General features: G+C 42.5%; 1 protein-coding gene across 3 annotated transcripts in view; it reads right to left on the bottom strand.

The window, feature by feature from the left end:
- DROSHA (drosha ribonuclease III) overlaps nucleotides 1-16,837 on the bottom strand; it is a 276,733-nt gene that overhangs the window by 94,269 nt on the left and 165,627 nt on the right. For all 3 annotated transcript variants that reach the window (XM_077269726.1, XM_077269724.1, XM_077269725.1), the window contains exons 18-20: nucleotides 14,759-14,897; nucleotides 8,113-8,173; nucleotides 5,943-6,002 (exon numbers count right to left, since the gene is read on the bottom strand). In XM_077269726.1, the coding sequence (XP_077125841.1) occupies nucleotides 5,943-6,002; nucleotides 8,113-8,173; nucleotides 14,759-14,897 (260 nt within the window). The remainder of the gene's footprint in view (nucleotides 1-5,942; nucleotides 6,003-8,112; nucleotides 8,174-14,758; nucleotides 14,898-16,837) is intronic.

Here is a 16,837-nt window from a genome sequence, read left to right on the forward strand (position 1 = left end):
GTTCCTGGGGATCGCGAGTCCGCTCCGACGCGCGTTACAGTCCTGCCTTCGTCAGACTAGAAAGGGACAAAGCTCTCCTTACACTAATTTGGCATTGAGCACATATGACTGGTAAGAGGGGTGATAACATGAAGAAAAGTTGCTGGAAGGCTGTACATGGGGGGCTATGACACACAGAACCATGGAGTTCTCTCGTTCACCCCAATGTTCAAAATGTTTTTGCTACAATATATAAGCTCCAGCCCTTAATTTCTTCCATTTGGCAGTGAAGGTGTTAAACTGCACATAAATCCTTGTGTTCTAGGACTGTGAATGTCCAGTCATGCTGAGAGTTGTAGTTTTGCACCATCTGGAGAGTCACAGCCTGGAGTACACTGCCCTAAGATAATGCCATAGTTCCCTATATATATTGGTACTACAGCTCTTATTCTCTACAACTAGGAAACGTCAGCGCTCCTCTGCAATTCTGAGAAATGGATTGGTGGCTTGGCACTTGTAATGGAGGTGGTTAGCGAGAACGGCCAGGGACATTAAGTACATCGCTGATCTCAGATCACATCTTTTGTACAGCATATTTAATTAGATGTCATCTTCGCGGTACAGAAAATACGCTGCTGTCACCACTGCACAGAAAGTTAGGAGATTTTTACAGTAACCTTGTACTGCACGGAATATCATTAGACATGTGCCCGGAGTCTCAGACGACTTGCAATGCATTTTCTTTTTTAATTATTTTTTTACCCCTCTAGCATTCATTTAGGGTGAACCTTTTAAGAGGCTTGAACATCTTTCCAGGGTAGTGGCTGTATTAACACATGCATATGTATAGCACAGCTCACAACCTATAGCTGGGACTAAGGGTTCTTTTACACAAGTAGATAATCGTTTAACTCATGCGATCGTCACTCTGCAATGTTTAGCTCCCATGAATGAAGCTATTTCTTTTGAATACATTCATAAAGTATCATACAAACATTTGCGTTAATAATGCACAGGGAAAATATAATCGATTTACCCAAAAAAGCTGGATAATCAATTAGCAATAATAAAGACCAAAAGGGACCTTAGTATGCACTCATCCCAATGCCAACGCTGAAAAATGGTCTAGGACCACAATTGACCAATCAATGGAGTTCCCAGCTATTTAGGATTTGCTTTTCCACTCCTCCATTTTGCAGGTCTAATTGGTGAACGAGGAAATAATCTCCATTTACATTATACAATTATTGAAAAATGAAAGATTTTTTTTCAATTTCATAAATTAATTCAAAATCCTGAATGGTGTTGGTTGCACTTGAGTGATATTCTACAGTTCCAGGCCAGTTTCACATGTGCGGTGTTCACGGGCCGGCCCGAGTGCAGACTGCAATGTTTGGACCAGCCGCAGGTCTCCTGACCCAAACACAACAGCCTCATATATGCCTATAAGCCGCAATCGGACCATGAATGTTGGATTTCTGGACCAGGCTCAAGTCTGCATGAAAAAGTTAAGCAAGTTTACTCCTATTACTAAAGTAATACAAGTGAAAACAGAACCAAATCTTTACCCATTATCTCATGCAAACATATATACTGTATTATTTACAACTAACCTGCAACTAATTAAGATGCTAATCACAAGATGTAAAGAGATTCCAGCAATATAATTAAAAATGTATTTTTTTTATTGGGAAAATCCATAAAATAACATAGAATAAAAAGACAGGGCAAATGAGCTTCCAAAAAGCAGATATATGTTCTAGACATACACGGATATATATGATAAATATTACATACATGCATTGAATACTGTACAAACGTTTTATCCAGTTGTGCAAAAAATGCTGAAAAGTAAGAATGCTTTCATAAATACCGTATATACTCGAGTATAAGCCGACCCGAGTATAAGCCTACCCCCTAATTTTGCCACAAAAAACTGGGAAAACTTATTGACTCGAGTATAAGCCTAGGGTGGAAAATGCAGCAGCTACCGGTGAATTTCAAAAATAAAAATAGATGCTCCATACCGTTCATTATGGCCCCATAGCTGTGCCATATAGTGCTCTGCACCGTTCATTATTGCCCCATAGCTGTGCCATATAGTGCTCTGCAACGTTCATTATTGCCCCATAGCTGTGCCATATAGTGCTCTGCACCGTTCATTATTGCCCCATAGATGTACCATATAAAGCTGTGCCATTGCTGCTGCTGCTGCAATAAAAAAAAAAAAGACATACTCGCCTCTCTTGCTTGCAGCTCCTCAGCGTCCCGTCCCGACGTCTCTCTGCACTGACTGATCAGGCAGAGGGCGGCGCGCACACTATATGCGTCATCGCGCCCTCTGACCTGCACAGTCAGTGCGGAGAGACGCCGGAAAGATGGAGCGGCGCCCGGCGTGTGGAACGCGGACAGGTGAATATGTAATACTTACCTGCTCCCGGCGTCCCGCTCCTTCCCTCGGACAGCTGGTCTTCAGTGCCGCAGCCTCTTCCTCTATCAGCGGTCACCGTTACCGCTCATTAGAGAAATGAATATGCGGCTCCACCCCTATGGGAGTGGAGTCCATATTCATTTCTCTAATGAGCGGTCCCACGTGAACAGGGGAAGAGCTGCGGCACCCGGAGACCGTGGGACTGCAGGGACAGCGCCAGGAGCCCCGGAAGCAGGTGAGTATGCGACAATCCTCTCTCCCCCTCACCCACCTACCCTGCCGCCGACCGTGACTCGAGTATAAGCCGAGAGGGGCACTTGCAGCCCAAAAATTTGGGCTGAAAATCTCGGCTTATACTTGAGTATATACGGTACTCACTGCAGAGTTCCTACAAAAACAAGATGATGTGATGCGGTGTGAAGGCAAAGGGCGGTCATAAAAATATTGATTCGATTTAAATTTCTCATTTGTTCACTCACATTGCATGTTACTAGTTGATAAAAAATAATCTATTAACACTTCTATATTTGAAAGCATTTTGCAACATTTTTTCACACTTGCCCAAAACTTTTTCACAGTACAGGGATTCAATCTCTCAGGTAGTCTAAGGTAACGTTCACACGACAATGTGGTTTGGTGCAAACGTGCAGTTTTATTGCTTTCATAAAACTCCAAAGGATTCTAAACCAAAAAATAGTCTCTTCTGGGCACATGCATAACATCTAATAAACCGTTCCAAACAGATTATCAGTCCTTTCTCCCAAAGCAAACTTCATACACAAAAAAAGACATGATTCCACCAGTTGCGGTATCCCCTTCAGCCCGAGCTCCAGCGCCAAACAGAAGTGTTGTACTCTGGGCAAAATTCACACTGAACAGGCTGCAGCTTTCATGTGGTTCTATAGAGCTCTAACAAACAGACTGCTCAGCTTTCCTAGCTGACCCATACAATGTCCATCCAGAGAGAGACTCCGGCACATCTCTCTCTCCTCTACAGCTCACATTTTGGCTGGTCACTCACCAGCAGCACACTCAACACTTCTCCATTCAGCAGACTGACACGTAGTGAACACACGCCCTGGTTCTAGTACAAAAAAGCTAGGCAGGTGCATCTAATGAAATCCTGCAGAGCTAGGACTCGCCCCTATATATATATATACACATATACACACACAATCTATATTCATTTCTGTTTCCCAACTCAGTACTTCCCACTCAAATAAGTTTCCGTGCTTTCATCTATCACTGAGAAACTCTTGGTTTCCTATTACTGAGAAATATAGGCATTACGGTTTCCCTTTTTATATCTCCTCACAGGTTACACTGTGGGTTTTTAGTAATGTTTCATAAATCAGCTCCAAAACTGCACTTTAGAAATTTCTGCAGTATTTGTTTCTTGGTTATATGTCAGAAGCAAGCGAAAATCACAAACTACTGTATAGTCTGCCGTATTTCTTCGTGTAAATTCCAAGGTTAGGCTGTCGGCTAGGAAAGGGAAAGCGATTAAACATATCCTAAATTCTGCAAGAGCACAAAATACAAAGAAAAAAGTGCAGATGATAGTACCACCGGCAAATGCATTTATTTCATTGTCCTTGCAATGTGAGACAAGGACATCCTGAAATTGCATCGGTATGTATGAATAGGACTCAGAATCTGCATATATCCAGTGAGGGAAAATCCATTCTAACCCATTTGTGTTGATCTCTGCATCATTCAGTTGCTCTACTTGTTAGAAAGAAATATATATTGATGAAACTGTAATTTCTGAAATGCCAGTGCCAGCCCTCTGAATTTCTATATTAATTATGGGTGATAATTACCCAGATGGCACTGCTCGGTTGCTAACTGCATCAGTTATATAAATTTAGGCATATTTTCTTATAAAAAAAGAAAGCCTGCTCCACGAGACTGATACATTTACAAGAAAAATAGAGAAGCGGCAGAACAGGCTTATAGGCATTGGGGACAGAGCAATACCGCCAGCAAATCCATAAAAATGCTTCATGATACTGCAGCTTTTAAGAGGCCTCGGCTACAGAAGACACACTGTCCTCAGAAAATCCAAAGTTCTCCATAATGATTTACACATGCCCAGCTTTACTACAGAGCCATAAAAAGGTAGAAGATATAAGTGGGGCGTAAATTAAATACACAGTACCAAATAGACCCTTCCGGAATGATAGCAATCCGCCCCGTCAGAGCAGCTAATACAGCCACCGTACGAGCCAGCGTTATACACCTGCTGGCAAATCAGGCGGAAAAATACTGTCTATTCTCAAGGCATAGAGAAATCATAGAGCAACCAAAGAAATCAGCAACTTAAGACATAATAGCAGCACAAGGTATAACTATATGTTTCTCATATACTAAAGTCTCAACATTGGAGACATAAAGGCTCGGAATGGGCCTGAGATCTGGTCTCCAGCCCACACTGCTTTATGCTGAAGGAGATATTTTAGGTTGTCCACTATTGGATAACTCCTTCTTAAATGCTAGAGTGACCCAAGGTAACATTAAATACCACGTACCTCCCAGACGGGCAATGTTCCAGCTGTGTCTCCCAGAGATGGCGTCATATGACCGCTGCAGTCAGTCAATCTACAGCCTTCACCCAACTACCATACAGAACCGTTTGTCTCACAGAAGGGTGAACGCTGCCGCACTCATGTAACAGCGTCAAGTGACTGCTTGAGGAGACGCCGCCGACATTGCTGGAAGGCCTCCAATCCGGAAGGTAAGGGTTTTGCGGTCTTTATTTTCACCAGAGGCACATTAGCATTTGGGAAGGCACAGTTTAGTGTTGGACAATCCCTTTACACTCTTCCACTGGAGGTAACTGCAATGAACAGCTCCTTGCCAGCCACAAAATTCTCAAGGCCATCACACAGATAGACCTATACAAGATCGTAGTGTGCATGTGTACATATAGATATGGCTTGATAAAATGGACAATGGACTGGAGAAATAGTGTTCAGAGGAGCCGGATTTAGGGAGCATGGCGGCTACAAAGTGTAGAGTACGGTCAACTCCACAATCAGACGCAATGATGACTGCCCTTGTGTTTAAGGGCACTTGCTTCAGATTTTACCCACCTGAATCTTGACTTAAAGCGCCACTCTGGTGTCTTTCCATTTTATATTAGGGCTGGAGTGGTATCACAAATGCATGCTCCCTGTCCATAGTAAAATACTTATCATCCGCCGCCTTCTTCTGTTCCGAGCACCGGGCCAGTCGCCGGCTGGTGTGTATTTTACCATGGCAGGGAACAGGCATTGGTGAAACCATATTGATGGTGAAGTTAAAGAAAAAATGCCAGAGTGGTGTTTTAGAAAGAAGTGGTAAAAAAAGCATAGGATTCATTAAAGCTCTACATATTGGGAGGATCACGGGACATAAAAAAGTATAATAAATCGGTAATAATAATGATAATATATTATTTATACATCAACTGCTAAAATGCCGAATTATTACTGTCTGAAAGAAAAGCAAGAACATAATAGTTATGGAGCAGAACGTAGTTGTCTTTTACCTTGTTAAAAATTCCACCACGGCGTCACCTAAGAACTCCAATCGCTCATTGTGGTTTATCCTACGGACAAAAAGCGCTCATTAGTTTTGCATGATAAAGGATCCTAAGCAGCAAGACACTGAGCTGTGGAACGGTTTACTTTGGTTTATTGGTGCACAGATTTTTTTATTTTTATACCTCGATACCAATCTAATGAAGAACGTTCCCGAAATCCAATGTCCAGCAGAAAGAATATCACATTGATTGTCAAACTGCAGTGTAGGAGTGCGGAATTACTGCAGATCCCTGCAAGTGTGTGATGGATTCATTGTTAGCAGGATATCAGCAAAGAGGACATCTTCATGTGTCTAGTGAATGGCGGACAAGACCAGAATTAATAGGCTGCCATGCCATTCCTTCAGAAGCCATTTACATGGACATTAGGTAAACCAATTAGTTAACATTTTATACTATTAACCACGTAGTATACCTAAAGTTCATATCCCTTTTGAAAAATATAAATTTGGAAATAAAAGAGGACTTACTGTATATTATAAGAAAGGCTTCGGTCAGCAGGATCTTACCATTTAATCTGAGGGCAGCATGAAGTAGGGGCTAAGAAACTGATTTCGGTAATGTATCAGCGATGTGTCACTTATTAGGCTGTGTGCTGTTTCAATACAGTGTTTTATCAGCAGGAGATTATCACTGCCAAACTAGTGCCCCCATGTATCCCGGTCTACCCACGCCCCCAGCACTGATTAGCACCTTACTGTCAATATACACTGTACAGAGAAAGCTAATAGTCAGGGGAGTGGCAGCTTTCTGAGCTCTGCTATATTTAAAAACTCTGATTGTGTCACAAGTGTTGCACCCAGCATACTAAGTGATACATTGTTGGAATCGGGATCTCTTTCTCTACATTACGCTGCTCTCAGATGAAACAGAAAAAAACCTGCTGACAGATTACCTTTATTGCACTAATTTACAACACTTTATTTGAAATATTGATTAGCCGGAGCTTCCAATTTGTGCTGCATCCTGTGTACAGAATCTCCTGGACTTCAGACTCCTGTAAAGTAGTAGAGTAAGGCTGCCGGTACTAAACACAGAAGTCTCTGCTCTATATAGCATGCATCACAAACCCCAGAGAGGGCTGAATACTGAGATCAGAGGATAAAACAGTCTTATTGACGGAACGGACAACCATGCAAAGAAAGTCTACGGCTTCGGTTGAATCGCAAGCGGTTTTCAGAATTGAGGAAAAACAGATCTGTGAACACCACCCCAGAGAAAAGAAAAAATGCAGATGTGAACTGAGGAAACAAAAGGACTAAGTTATCAAAGTAGATGCTAGTTCATCATTTATATCATTCTTTTATAGCTAGCAGACATTCAATTATTGGGTAACTGTAAGGAGATCACATGCAAGGAAGGGACCATTTTAAAGAGGACATGTAAACAGGTCAAAAGTGACAAGTGTTTGCTCTTATTTTCCTCTAGCTGCTCCCCTGAATATTCTTCTCCGTCTTCTTATCGACCTTTTTTTTTTATAGTGCCACTTTTAATGGTCGCTACAAGGGGGTGCGTGGCTCACAGAGGAATTATACAGAGCAGCCTAAAAACATGCCCCCAGAGAGTCCTGTAAGCAACAACCCCTTGGTAAAGACCATAAAAGTCAGCACCCTGCAAAAAAGGCCTGTATCTCTGGTACCGTATGGCAAATAAAAAAAATAGAAGAATTAATCAGGGGATCAGTGAGAATAACATAAGAGCAAAGATTGGTCATTTTTGCCCAGGTGACCTTCTAACTAAACCATAGGGCTGACCTACAATCCGCATGGTCCCCTTTATGGGTCGGAGTTGTCAGACACTGACCGATCTCACTTGGGCACTATGTGGGGAGCTGTCATTTCAGTTTGTATCCTCTCTTTTTCAGCCAAAAGAAAGGCGATACAAATATAGCCATTTGCTATACACTTCATGCTTTTAGGACCCACACTCGGCAGTTTGATGCAGATTTTTTTTTATGGCTGACATAGCCAAGTGTGGATTTTTTCTTTATTATAAAGTTTTATTATTTTTGCTGCACAAACAACAGGAATGAATGCAAAGTAAAAAATTAAAATACTCATAAAACATTGCTTTGACACATTTTGCTAAATGCGTAATAAAGTGAACCTCCTCTTACCGTGAAGGGGCCGGGTCATCCTGCCCCAGACGGGACATAATGTTTATCAGGGTATTTATTCCTGTAACCATGCAAAATAAAAGTTGTTGTAAATGACAGATCAAGCAGTGATAAAGCTGGGAGCGGAAAGTTCACAGAGAAGCACGCTGGGAATGACTCAAATCGATAGTGTTCAGGAGCCGGCACTCATAAAAATAGAAGAGCATTTTCTCATCATATGCTTGTAAAATAGAGATAGCATGAAATTTATGTTCCAACTCTGCTCCTTTACTACACTTAACACGAATAGCAATTAAATCTGTTTAATCCCATCATTTTATACAATGCTCCTTAAAGAATATAAATTACTTGACTACAGATTCATTTGGGCAAGGGCAACAAAAGCAATAATTATGGCAAGGCCAGATTTTCAGCAAACAATTACAAGATCAAAAGACAAAACTTTTAGTACTGTAATTAAACAATGAATGGAATTGAAAAGAAAAAGAAAAATCAGATAAAAGTAAATTCTAGGTCACCTCCTGACGAAACTGCAGAGGCGGTGAAACGCGCGTCGAGGTATAGCCACAGACCGGTACCCTGCTACAGATATGGCCGCAGGTATGAATTCATTCAGTAATAATGTATAGCAACTTATAGAGCCATATTGGCTATGTTATTTTCTTATAGCACTAATCTTGGGCAATGAACAATAGGTAGTTGTTATATGTACTGCGGATTCATTAGAGACATATATATATGGGTAGGCATGTTGACACTGAGTGGCATTTAAATATACAGATTTAGATTAATTATCAGCATGAATATACATATTGTTATCATGATATGTGTCGATAGCAGGTTGTATAGGTCATAGAGCTCTATATGTTCTGTCTATTGATTGTCCATGATTATAGGGGAAAGGTACCCCGTGTTATGTACTGTATATATTATTCTTGTGAGAAATTTATTCTACTTTTTGCTATTTATAATTAAAAAATTATATTTTTTTATAAATTTTTGATCGTGTTGCTACTTCATTTGCTCTATTGGTTTTTAGTTATTGGATTTGAAGAGGATCATAGTTAAGATATAGTTGGAGGAATTGTTTTGGTTGTATCCAGTAGGTCTCCTGCAGTATTTGCGGCGGCTGTGGTGTAATTCTACTGAAGATTCATCAGAGAAATCCACCTTCTGCCACTTTTCCAGCGTCCATCTGTTTAGCAGGCTGTGGGACTTGCAAATGCCACACGGTTTTTTATTTGCCTTTTGTTTAGTGCTGGCTTCTGTGCACTGATTCAACCATGGAGGCCATCCATTTCGAGACAGAATCCTACAAACTGTTCTAGTTGACACAGGGACTTGAGGTGACCAGGCCTGTTGGAGCTCTGCTGCAGTGGAAAAGGGGCTTGCTTTGGATTTTCTAACCAACAAACGATCCTCCTGAGCAGTTGTCTTGCGGGGTCTGCCAGACCTGGGCTTGTCAAACACCTCTCCAGTCTCTTCAAATCTATCTATCTTGACGCTGAGACACATTAATGGTGCCAGCCACCTCTGCAGTGGATCTGGTCTTCAGCCTCTTGATAATCCAGGCTTTGTTTGAAGGGTGGATTTTTGGCATATTGTCAGAGCTCAAGTTGCAGTTCAAGTGAAGGTCTGGGGGTGCTGGATTTCTCTTTTTATACACACACACTAATTAACAGATCATTTACTGAGCACAGGTGAGGATGTAGACTAGGATTGGGTGCATTATATGACCAGGCGACAAAACTTTTGTCTTGCCAAAATCTGACCATTCTGTGTCCATTAACAGATCAATATTTCTGCATTGATGCCAATTTTTTTTCTTAACCTAAACTACATTTCGGAGGGTTTCAACGTTCAAAAGAATAATTTATACAACCAATGGATGAATTTAACGTCGGGTTATAAGCTTTTATTTACATAACATGGATAAGCGCAGGTGGAGGCGTTGGCCTTCTCCTATCAACCAAATGTACCTTTCAGGTTATCCCCCAAGTACCCTCACTTGCATTCCCTTCTTCTGAGGTCCATGCGGTCAGACCATACATCCCCTCCCCACCTGGCTTCCTCACTTTCTTTCCTGTGACATCCCCACCCTCATCACGGGTGATTTCAACATCCCCGTTGCTTTTCCCCTCTCTCCATCTGCTTCTCACCTTTTATCTCTAACCTCCTCTTTCGGTCTCGCAGCATACTAACTCTCCAACGCATGATGATGGAAACTCCCTTGACTTGGTCTTCTCCCGGCTTTGCTCAATGGACGATTTCACAAACTCCCCTCTCCCGCTCTCTGACAACAACCTTCTTTCATTCTCTATCAAGAACTGCTATCCCGCCCAGGTCACCCCCACTTTCCACACTTATAGAAACATAGATGCCATTAACACCCAGAAACTTGTGAAGAACATGCAGTCCTCATTGGCCCCTATGTCCTCCATCTCATGTCCTGATTCTGCTCTGAAGCATTACAATGAAACCCTGCAAAGTGCCCTGGATGAAACTGCACCTCCTATACATAGAACAACTAGGCACAGACGGCGACAACCGTGGCACACGTTGCAAATATGTTTCCTACAGCGGTGGTGCTCCAGGTGCGCCGAACGTCTGTGGAGAAAATCTAATCTACCCGAAGATTTCATCCATTATAAGTTCATGCTTAAAACATACAACTCTGCCCTTCACCTCTCCAAACAAACCTATTTTAACACCCTCATCACTTCCCTGTCCAATAACCCTAAACGTCTCTTTGACACTTTCCAGTCTCTACTCAACCCAAGAGTGCAGGCCCCAACCACAGATCTCCGCGCTGATGATCTGGCCCATTACTTCAAAGAAAAAATTGACCACATCCGACATAAAATTATCTCCCAATCCCTTCATACCATGCACTGCCCTCCCTCTCCCACAGCATCTAGTTCACTCTCTAACTTCAAACCAATTACAGAAGAAGTAATAAGGCTCCTTGAAACTTCTCATCCGACCACTTGCACCAGTGACCCCATTCCATCACATCTCCTACAGTCCCTTTCCCCAGCTGTCAACTCTCATTTAACACAAATATTCAACCTTTCTCTCTCTTCCGGTATCTTTCCCTCATTTAAGCATGCCATCATACATCCATTACTTAAAAAAACCATCCCTCGATCAAAACTGTGCTGCTAATTATAGACCTGTCTCTAATCTTCCCTTCATCTCTAAACTCCTCGAACGCCTGGTCCCCTCCCGTCTTACCCGCTATCTCTCAGATAACTCTCTTCTCGACCCTCTTTAATCTGGTTTCCGCTCTTTACAATCTACTGAAACTGCCCTCACTAAAGTCTCTAATGATCTACTAACAGCTAAATCTAATGGTCACTACTCCATGCTAATTCTTTTGGATCTCTCCGCAGCATTCGATACTGTGGATCATCAGCTCCTCCTCACTATGCTCCGCTCCATCGGCCTCAAGGACACCGTTCTCTCCAGGTTCTCCTCCAATCTCTCTGATCGCTCCTTCACTGTATCTTTTGCTGGTTACTCCTTCTCTTGCCTTCCCCTTACTGTTGGGCTTCCTCAAGGATCAGTCCTAGGCCCCCTCCTCTTCTCTTTGTATACTGTCCCTATTGGACAAACAATCAGTAGATTTGGTTTCCAGTACCATCTCTATGCGGATGACACCCAATTATACACTTCTCCTGATCTCACGCCTGCCTTTTTAGAAAACACCAGTGATTGTCTTACCGCTGTCTCTGGGGCAGAGTTAAGGCTGAGTCACACACAACGATATCGTTAACGATATCGTTGCAACGTCACGCTTTTGGTGACGTAAGCAACGATCCCGCTAACGATCTCGTTATGTGTGACAGCGACCAACGATCAGGCCTCTGCTGGGAGATCGTTGGTCGATGGGAATGATCAGGACCATTTTTTGGTCGCTGATCACCCGCTGTCATCACTGGATCGGCGTGTGTGACGCCGATCCAGCGATGTGTTCACTTGTAACCAGGGTAAATATCGGGTTACTAAGTGCAGGGCCGCGCTTAGTAATCCGATATTTACCCTGGTTACCATTGTAAAAGTTAAAAAAAAAACAAAAAAAAAACTGTACATACTCACATTCTGATGTCTGTAACGTCCCCCGGCGTCCACAGGGTTGACTGTGTCAGCGCCGGCCGTAAAGCAGAGCACAGCGGTGACGTCACCGCTGTGCTCTGCTTTACGGCCGGCGCTGACACATTCAGTGCAGGGAAGCTCTCGGCAGCAGCGCGTGCATCACCAGCGCTCCTGCCGAAAGCAGTTTTAACCCTGTGGACGCCGGGGGACATGACAGACATCAGAATGTGAGTATGTACTGTTTTTCTTTTTTTTTACTTTTACAATGGTAACCAGGGTAAATATCGGGTTACTAAGCGCGGCCCTGCACTTAGTAACCCGATGTTTACCCCGGTTACCCGGGTGCTGCAGGGGGACTTCGGCATCGTTGAAGACAGTTTCAACGATGCCGAAGTCGTTCCCCTGATCGTTGGTCGCTGGAGAGAGCTGTCTGTGTGACAACTCCCCAGCGACCACACAACGACTTACCAACGATCACGGCCAGGTCGTATCGCTGGTCGTGATCGTTGGTAAGTCGTTTAGTGTAACGGTACCTTAACATCATGTCCTCCCTTCTATCTGAAACTGAACCTGTCGAAAACTGAACTCCTCGTGTTCTCTCCCTCTACTAGCCTATCTTTCCCTGACATTGCCATCTCCGTGTGTGGTTCCACCATTACTCCCAAGCAACATGCCCGCTGCCTTGGGGTCATATTTGATTCCGAGCGTTCCTTCACCCCCCACATCCGATCATTGGCTCGCTCTTCTTATCTGCAACTCAAAAAGATTTCTAGAATTCGCCCTTTTCTTACTTTCGACTCTGTAAAAACTATTACTGTTTCACTCATTCATTCTCGTCTGGACAATTGTAACTCTCTCCTAAACGGCCTCCCTCTTTCCAAACTCTCCCTGCTCCAATCTGTCCTGAATGCGGCTGCCAGGATTATATTCCTCACCAACCGTTACACCGATGCCTCTACCCTGTGCCAGTCATTACACTGGTTACCCATCCACTCCAGAATCCAGTACAAAACTATTACCCTCATTCACAAAGCGCTCCATGGCTCGGCACCACCCTACATCTCCTCCCTGGTCTCAGCCTACCACCCTACCCGTGCTCTCCGCTCTGCTAATGACCTGAGGTTAGCATCCTCAATAATCAGAACCTCCCACTCCCGTCTCCAAGACTTTTCATGTGCTTCGCCAATTCTTTGGAATGCACTACCCAGGTTAATACGATTAATCCCCAAACCCCACAGTTTTAAACGTGCCCTGAAAACACATTTGTTCAGACTGGCCTACTGCCTCCACGCATTAACCTAACTATCCCTGTGTGGCCCATTCATATAAGTTAAACCAAAATCAGGTTCCTCACATCATGTTCTCATACAATTTATGCAGTTAATAGCCCTCTGTGTCTGTACTGTTACATACTTAGGCTGTTAACTGGTTCATGCAGCTTTACACGAACACTCGATGCTTACACTATGGCTGGTCTGAACAAATCAATTGTTCATTCACCTCTTGTGTCTCCCCTTTTTCCTCATAGTTTGTAAGCTTGCGAGCAGGGCCCTCACTCCTCTTGGTATCTATTTTGAACTGTGATTTTTGTTATGCAGGAATGTCTATTGTCTGTACAAGTCCCCTCTATAATTTGTAAAGCGCTGCGGAATATGTTGGCGCTATATAAATAGAATTATTATTATTGTTATTATTATAAGCGACAACTTCTGTCAGGGAGTGTATATATATTTAAATATTTTTTTTCTTTTCATATCAGAGATGTCTATAACCTTTAACTATGTGCGCAGGTGTTTAATAAACGCCTACTCCTCCAGTGCCTCGATCTCCAAGTGCCTTAAAAGCTGCAACGCGAAACGCGTGTCAAGGGGCTGCTGGGCAAGGTGCGGGAGCTACCACTGATCATGGGTAAGCAGGAGTGATTTAGTGCAGCATTGGTATTTGGTATTGGACATTGTTCCTCTTTACTTTCTTCTACTAACTTTCTGTGATATGGAAAGCTGCATATAAAGGTTACTGATCTGGGCTTGCTCCCTTTGGGTACAGACTGTCTCCACCCATTCCCTGGCTTACCTTCATGTCTCCTCCATATTCTCCTCTTGTGTTAACATTATAGCATTTGCTAGACATTGTGTCTGCATCTGTATGTGATTATTTAATAAATGTTTTCTATTTTATTATGATTTGTGGGACATTATATCTACTCCACTTTTTTGTTTGCAATATTTCTGGGAGTTGTCTGCTTTTTGCATCTATATTGATAGTCTACTCTGGGAGAGAGATATTTTCCTGCTCTCGGCCACAATATTACATTGTGCTTGATGATTATTGTTCTAAAGGTTATTTGAATATCCGAATTAGCTCTTGGATCTTTATATATGAAAAAACCTGAAAAAGTGTACGACCAGGAGAAGGGGTGAATGCTTGGCCATGAAGTGGTCAATGTGCTTCTGAGCCTCTATGCAAAAAAGGATTTCAAACAAACATTCCTATTATATATAAACCTAATAAACAGAATGTAAACACTATATTAAAATACATATGCACTCACCCTTTTTCCGCATGTGCATGTAGTGAACTTTTCGATCTCCATATTTTGGCTGCCTAATTCCACAGTTAGAAAGAGAATTTCGGGCGTGATCAGGGTTCATCCCAAAATTCAAATGGTGACTCGGATGTGTCATGGCCAGCTGTAAAAAATAAGGGAAAATCATAGGAACTTGTCACCAACAGTAATAAACGAACAAGAAAATAACTTGTGGCATCTCGGGTTAACCAGATAACCCAGCACTGCTGCTCTGGAGGCACTTGCAGAATTTTCTTTTTTTTTTTACAAGCTGAAGATCCTTTTTAAATGGGAAAAAAATGTACAATATAATCAGATGAATGACATTTAACACAATTCACTTAGGTGTCATCAATGCTGTGCGGTCGGTAAAGGCCATTATTGTGTCAGTTTTTAGGTCATATTCACTTCTTTTTTTAAAGGACATCTTGGCTGACAAACTAGGAAAATTATGTATAATGAGATTATAAAATGATTCCAACACCCTTTAAAAACCCAAAATATGACCAAAAACTGAGAAAAAAAAAATAGAAAATGCAAGGCTTGCACCTACGTGGATGGGCGAGACTGCGGCTCCTTCCACACTCATGTTTAGTAGAACATGAAGGCATTATACAGACATTTACATATACTGAGAAAGTGCGGAGATGGAGAGACAGAAAATATACAGTATACTGAATTCATGAGCATGTGGAGTCAGGAGCCTGTCAACAAAGTATGGAGCAGCTAGTTGGGGAGCGCTAATGACTTCTCTGCAGCAGTTAGGAAATTATGCTGGTTTGGCAGATTGGAGGTGTTTGTAAAAATAAACTCAGCAATGCCGCCCAGACTTAGCTCGCAGAGCCTAATATACAAGGTAAAACAGTCAGGGGCTTTACTTTGATCTTCGGTTTCATGTACAGAGGGGGAGCGAGTCTCAGGTCTACAGTATTATAAACTATTAAAACTCTAGGCTGCAGCTATTTCTCAAATAAATATTCAACGTGGCCCAAATTGATGTTCCTCCAGCAGCATGGATCCGTGCCTCTCGCAGCAGCTGGCAATCCAGCTTTCGCCTACACCAAGGACCCTCGCACTATTTCAGGACACTCTTCACATGCAGGCTTAGTCGCCAGAATATTTTTGTTCTTTTTCAAGTTCATAATTGTCTTATTATAAGTGATTTTCTTTAATTAGGAAACATCTTAGCGTTCTACTGTTTTGTTTTTCTCTTTTGCAATGCAAATTAAATAGGACCCAGATATCAGTAATACAAACATGCAGACCTACTTAAAGGATAGTATGTTATTTTAGGTCAACTGAACACCGCAATAACATTTTGTACCATTTGGTTATCTGGGACTTTGCTTATATTTTGTTATGAGGTTTAGATACACCGGCAGGTAAATGCTAAGTGCCTATTCTGTCCGGCACCGATCTCTGCCGGCTCGGTGCCTTCTCGGGCCTCTGTTGCTTCATTTGACCTAACGTCATCAGAGAAGCTTTTCCTCTTCTGCTCTATCGACAGGGCATCACTGCCAACATCATGGTGGTTAATAGCCAGCTCCCCACAGTTGTGAAGCAGAAAGCAGAGATGCCCCATCAACAGAGTAGAGCAGAAAAGATAAAGCTGCTTTGTGGACGTGAGGTCAACGTAAGCCGTGGAAGCGGGCTGTAACCCCAAGAGCCAGCAGATATCGACGCATGGTGGGAAAAGGAGGTAGTTCGCAACTACCTGCCTGTAAGATCTTAGCCCTATGGCAAAAAATAAGGAAAGTCCCAGATATGCCATCTAACTGTAGTGATGAGCAAATCTGTTGAAATGAGACTGAGCCGATCTGTACGACTTTGGCCAGGAAAGTCGATTTGCATCAAATTTATTGGCGGAAAATCGAATGTTCTTTGTTATGCTCGGAGGTCTCTACACACCATGGGGCATAATACATGCAAGTAGAAAAAGCGACAAATACATATACTCAAGTCACATGTCCAGTCATGATACCACTCCCAACTTCTGAAGGTGACGTTTAGACATTTTTAGACCTAGTCAGTGTGCAGAGGACAAAGATGTTGGGACACGGTGAA

Source organism: Ranitomeya variabilis, chromosome 6, assembly GCF_051348905.1.
Source record: "Ranitomeya variabilis isolate aRanVar5 chromosome 6, aRanVar5.hap1, whole genome shotgun sequence".
Lineage (NCBI taxonomy): Eukaryota > Metazoa > Chordata > Amphibia > Anura > Dendrobatidae > Ranitomeya > Ranitomeya variabilis.